We start from the raw sequence: 6429 nt of genomic DNA, 5'->3' as shown, positions 1-6429 counted from the left end.
GCTCCTAAGCTCCTGCACACTTAGACACCAGGTTAGAAATAACGCAGGACCTAACTTAACTTGTTGATCACACCAAAATAACCTTGGGGTTCCAACAGAAGTATCCATTATGCCCGAGCATCCGAACTGCACTACTCAGGTGGCAACTGACCTCCCACTTGAGTTAAAGTAAAAAGTAATTACTTTTCTCTTTTGCAACCAAGATGTCTTTGCTTGGTCGGCTAAGGAGATCACAGGGTATCATCCTTGGTCATGGAGCATCGAATCAACACCGACCCAGATGCTAGGTCGGTCCGATAGAAAAAGTGACACTTCAGAGCCGAATAAAACAAGATAATTAGAGCTAAGATTACAAAGTTGTTGGAGGTCGGCCATATTTGGGAAGTCCATTTACCGACCTGATTAGCGAATGTGGTGGTGGTTCCCAAGTGCAGTGGCAAGTGGGGGGTTTGTGTGGACTTTCAAGACTTCAACAAAACTTTCCCTAAGAATTGCCACCCTATATCTCGAATTGACCAACTAATTTGATCTCGGGCTACGAACTCATATGCATACTGGATGTATATCAGGGTTACCACCAAATCCCTCTAATCATTGAAGATTAAGAGAAAGTCAGTTTCATCACCTCAGATGGAACCTTTTGTTATATTGTTATGTCTTTTGAACTACAAAATATAGAGGTGACATATCAACCGTTGATGGACTGTTAGTGTAGTTAGCACTAATAATCAAACTCAGGGTTTGATATATGATAAGAGGTTAAAATTAGATTCTGTGTGATCTAATATATTTATCAAGTGTGCAGGCTAAAGAACTTGACGGGTCTAGAGGACCTCGATACCAAGATAAAGTTCAATTAGATTATGAGGACGTGATAATTGACAGGAAGCCTAAATAGGTCAAGAGAGGATTTGATATTTGACAAAAATTGCAGTTGGGTCTACATGACTTGACAACTGCTGAAGTCTAGATGAGGCATCTAGTAGGAAAACCTAGTGGGTCAGATGTCAAGTAAGTCTACATATGGTAACTTGAGGTAAGAAACGGGAGAAGAGATTTAGTGAGGATGAATCCTAGTAGGACTGTAGGTGTTGGTCTAACTTAGATCCATTTTAAAAATTTAAATTGAGACAAAGACTAGGTCATAATCTTAGTAACAAAGGATCTAATTCATAAATTTATTTATTTTATTTTATTTTATTATATGTTAACTTTATTTTGTTGGGAATTTTGTTATTTCGGCTAACACGCTTTTGCAAGAGTTAAATGCAAAATATAAGCCTTGGATGAATAGTACTGGAGGAGCCTCAACTGATTGGAGATGCCTCAATTGAGGTGCTAGAGGCTCCTCGGATAGATGGAGGTACCCTAGAGCAGATAAACTATGAGGATAATGTTTCAGTACTAAAGGTGCCTCTAGTTACTAGAGGTGCATTGGGTTGAAGGGCTGGAGGCACCTCCAAATGAATAAATGGCAAAACTCAGGGATCATATTCAAATTTGATGGAGGCATCTTGGTGGGCATTGGAGACACCTCTAATGACCTATATAAGGAAGATTTAGCCAGCTCTTTAATTACAACTTTCAAATAAGTTTCAAAGCTCCTACTGTTGCACCATCTTCATGCTTCTACTTTGCTGTAATACTGCTATGTCCAATTCCTATGGTTATAGCAACACCAACCTCGAGCTCTACTCTTCACACTTTGTAAGTGTTGGTAACATTATTTTTGGTTAAATACTATTATTCTTGCATAATAAAGTGTTACATTTTCTTCTTTTGTAAGCGAGATTCGATTGTTTAGTGGATTACCCATTGGATACGTCCAAAAGGGCTAGGGTCTTAGAATAGGAGTCATCTAAGATTCTGAATCAAGTAAAATCAATCGTGTTCTAATTTCTTTGATTCTTTTTCTTATTCTTTTTTCTTATGTTATGCACTCATTTTCAAATTGAAAAAGAAAATTTTTAAAACATGATTCATTCACCCTCTCTCACGTTCTATGCAATCTTACAGTTGGTATCAAAGTTAGAGTCACTCTGAATTAGTGCAACCACCATTTGAGCAAAAGTTTTTTGATTTTTCATTTTTAGCCTTTTGTATTAAGCCAAAATTTGTGCAATCACCTTTTCTGATAAATCTTTTATTTTTTTAATTGTTCGAAGTTGGTACAATACCACTCGATTTTTTTTATATGTGGCAAATCCGCAAGTGCACGGAAATATCGTCAAGTAATAATAACATGATCGAATCCACAGGGACTAAGGATCGAGTACTAACTTATCAATCAAACTTAATAGTCTAGACCAAATCAAAAGTGTTGGTTGTCACAATCACAAATCAAAATTTAAATGTGAAAAAGAAACGAGAGGGTGAGAGAGAGAGGGAATCCAGAGAGATCACAAAAGTAAAACAGAATGTAATCAAAGCAAATAGGCATAGGAAAGATAGTTAGAGACAATGATCTAGACACAAACGGAATATTACGAATAATCAACATGTAATCAACATGGCCCCTGAGGTCGGTGACTTTTCTACTTATTTTTAGTAGTTCCACTAACTCCTCAAAGGAAACAGACACGACCACTAGGAAGCTATAGGAAGGTCTCGTTGCAAAGTAGAAGACCCTGACATACATCTTCTTTGAATAGAAGAAGTAATGGAAGACTCGGGGTGTGAGGGGTATTCCATATAAATGAAAAATGACAATTACCCCGTAAAGCAGTCAAGCCCTTGGTCAAAGTTCAAGCAGAGTTGTGCGTTAAGGGGGCAAAAAGTCAACCTTGGACAAAGTGACACACCAGATTCCCTAAGCTTAGTTATCCGACTCTCTTAGTCTGGTCACCTAACTCCCTTAGCTTGGCTACTCGATTCCCCCAACACCTAACTCCCTTAGCTTGATCACCTAACTCCCTCAGCTCGACTACCCGACTCCCTCAGCTCGATCACCTAATTTCCTTAGTTCGGCTACTCAACTCCCTCAACCCCAAACTCCCTCAGCCTGGTCGCCTAACTCCCTCTAGCATGACTCACATACTACATGGCCCGATCACCTAACTCTCTCTAGCATGACTCACATACTACATGGCTCGTTCAATCGTTCCTCCCAGGAGACATATACAATGTAATTGTTCCTTCCCGGAGGACATGGGTACTGTAGACGTTTATCCCGGAAAATGTGGATAATGAAGCTATTTCTTCCTGAGGACGTGAGCAACGTAAGCGTTCATCTCGAAACACATAGATAACATGAGGACACAATTACATCTTTATAAAGGTCGCCCGCCCTGCAAGCACAAGTATGTTAACGTAACTTTTTAGGCTCTTATACTTCTCTAAAACTTTAACCTTTCACTGACTTGAGCTCTGTGCTAATTTGAGCTTCGGAGTGGTGACGTCGAGTCCAACTCGATGCTCATTCTAACCTCTTGCTATGTATTTGTAGGAGTATTAATAATTAGCACATATAAATTATTCATGAATATTAATAATTAGCACATATAAATTATTCATAAGTTGTTTAAGCTACTAAACCTAACATCAAATTTAATACAAAATTTATGTGAAAAAGGGAAAAAATTGAAATAGAAAATTGCTTTTAGAAGCTTTAATACTCCGCCGCGCCTTGGATTTGTGCAAATTCAGGGTGTTTACAGTAAAGAATCAAGAAGTAAATGGAGAAATATGAGGGTAGCGAATGGTCACTTCGAATTGTTATAATACGAGGGTGATTTGTGAAAAAATGGAAAAGCGTCTTATTCTTGCTGACCAAGTCTCAGGGACGATAGGTCGGGGATCAGCGGCGCCGCCTGGGCGAGGAAGGGGTGGCGGAGGAGATGCTCCGCCGTGAGCCTCCGACCAGGCTCCCTCTGTAGGCACGAACCGATGAAGTTACGGAACTCCGGAGAGGCGGTGGATGGTGCCTCGGGTAGCGCCGCGTAGCAGATCGCCATCATGAGGCTGGCCCAATCACCCTGCCTCCCCAGTCGGTCCCCGAAGGGAAATCGACCAAGGTAGAACTCGAGGATGCTCACTCCGAAGCTCCAGATGTCGCCGGCGCGGCCGTCGTAGGAGCCCTCGTTGAGGTCGGTGTTGATCCGCTCGGGGCTCATGTAGGCGATCGTTCCCACAGCGGATTTGCAGGGATCCATCGTCTTGGCTAGGATCCGCCCCACTCCGAAGTCGGCGATCTTGACCTCGCCGCGGGCGTTGACGAGTAGGTTCGACGGCTTGATGTCGCGGTGCACGATCCGGCAGCGGTGGAGGTACGCGAGACCCGAGAGTACCTGCCGCGCGACGTCGGCCAGCTGGGCCTCGGAGGAAAAGCGGCGGCCCTCGAGGGATCCGCCGTCCATATACTCGAGAAGAATATAGATCTCGCCGCCGCAGTCATAGAAGCCGTGGCAGCGCACAACGGAGGGGCTGTCGGCGGCGCGGAGGATCTGGATCTCGCGGCGCATCTGGCGGCGGACCTCTTCGTCGTGGTGGCCGTGGATGACCTTGAGGGCGTAGAGACGGCCGGTGGTGCGGTGGCGGGTGAGCCAGACGGTACCGCCTGCGCCGCTGCCGACGCGGCTGATGCGCTCTAGATCTGTCAGGGCAGGGACAGGGGAGGAGACTGAGGGCGGGGGCAGGGGGAGGGGGACGGCCAGAGAGGAGGGCTCGCGCTGTGGGACGGGGAGAGGGAGAGGAAGGGGGAGGGTGAGGTTCTGCCGGCGGCGAGGGCGCATCGGCGGGCCGCCTTTACTCGGCTGTGGGGAGCGGGCCGATTCCGAACCGGGCCGCATGACTACTTTAGACGAGATTTGTGGGAGATAACAAGACCCGTCATTTTATAGTGATCGCCCCATTATAGAAAGGGGCTGGTTGCTAATTTCAAACTTTGTCGAGGGGTTTAATGAATATATGTAGTGTTCTTAGAACCCACTGAACAAGTAAAAAAACAAAAGGGAAATAATAAGGCCTTTCTTTTTCTTTTTGCAATTTTTTTTATTACCTTCGTCCTCCTAAATCTTTTTTTATTAGTGAGATGACTAATTTCACCCTTCTCAAATAGTTAAAGATCGGCTTCTGACCTGCTTAAGAACATTTATATTCAATTTTTTTTATCCAAAATATATAATTTAGGGTAAAAAAAATTATTTTATTAAATTTCAATATCTATTTTTCATTATACCTTATATCAATTTTTCTATTTTTTTTCTTGTTCTTTTATAATGTTTAAGGGATGAAAATCATTATATAAAATTTTGAAAATATATAGAATAGTTGATGTAAAGATTTAGAATAAAATTTTTGAATAGGATAATCTATATATACTAACGATAAATCTTAAGTAGGACTATCCTAAACTCTAGTGTAGTCCAGCTGGACTTAAAATGTTCAATTGTATCTTTAATAGTATAATTAAAAATTATAATCATCTATATATATATATATATATATATATGGGTTTTTTTTTTTTTAATTCGTGGATCCATCCCTACATAAAAGAGATCATATCCTCTATCTTAAGATTTTCGTATCCTCGTGTCTTTTCGTCGATCGGACAAACTAGATCATATCTCAAGAATGTAGTGTATATCATGAGGATGTCATGCCTGTCCGATCGACGAGAGGACACGAAGGATACGAGAATTTTGGAAGAGAGGATGTGATTTGTGCATAGAAAGGATTGATTTCCTCGTTTGATTCCATTCTGGATGGAAAGAACTTTAAATAGGAAACATAATCATCAAACTCATAATAAATCTATGCTAGCAAAGTAAAATTGTCAAGGAAACCCTTACTAAATATAAGGGAGGATCCATGACAATAATTAGATAGGATAACATATGATATGGATGGGAGCCGCATTGGTTGAGGCGTCCATTGGAAAGCAAGCAACTATTGCCTACGAAATCGACACTTGTAAAATTGTCTGGTGGTGTTGTTGCCGACGTCTTCGTATCAAGGAGAGTAATACCTCGAGATCGATCTCGATAAGAGTTGACATTGGATCATTGATGAAGAGATTAGTTGGGGGATATAGTTGTTAAACTATTCGACAACAACTAATTTTATTATAGTTCGAGTATTATTCTTTTATAAATTTAATTTTTTTTTAATCTTTGGTAAATATATATATGTGTGTTAGGTGTGGTGCGTAATATAATATATGAATTCACATAAATTTTATAAGAACAAAGATTATATATAATTTTAGAAAGACGGCCAACAGGAAGTTATTATAATGGACTTTTACTTATAAAAAAAAATTAATTTAATATTATACTTGATCTTAGTAAAAAAAATTAAGAAAAATATATTTTCTAACGTTGTCAGCCCAAGATATTTATAAAAACTTTTTTATTCATAGTGTTATCAATCATACATTGCAGTTGAGTCTTGAACTCTATATCTTATTGATATTTTTACAAAAATTACTAA

At 40.5% G+C, this 6429-nt stretch overlaps 1 protein-coding gene across 1 annotated transcript; it reads right to left on the bottom strand.

Moving 5' to 3' along the window:
• Positions 1-3505: 3505 nt before the first annotated feature.
• On the bottom strand, positions 3506-4969 carry LOC122032886 (mitogen-activated protein kinase kinase 5-like). Its single transcript, XM_042592201.1, has one exon. It carries the CDS (start codon positions 4785-4787, stop codon positions 3756-3758), a length of 1032 nt encoding a protein of 343 aa, XP_042448135.1. The 5' UTR covers positions 4788-4969; the 3' UTR covers positions 3506-3755.
• Positions 4970-6429: the final 1460 nt, after the last annotated feature.

The sequence above is a fragment of the Zingiber officinale genome, chromosome 11A, assembly GCF_018446385.1.
Source record: "Zingiber officinale cultivar Zhangliang chromosome 11A, Zo_v1.1, whole genome shotgun sequence".
In the NCBI taxonomy this organism is placed as follows: Eukaryota; Viridiplantae; Streptophyta; class Magnoliopsida; order Zingiberales; family Zingiberaceae; genus Zingiber; species Zingiber officinale.
Note: the sequence above shows the minus strand (reverse complement) of the source record. Positions and strands in the feature narration are given on the sequence as shown.

Excerpts from the sequence above, each read along its gene's own strand:
- LOC122032886 (XM_042592201.1), bottom strand. The coding sequence starts at position 4,787 with ATGCGGCCCGGTTCGGAATCGGCCCGCTCCCCACAGCCGAGTAAAGGC.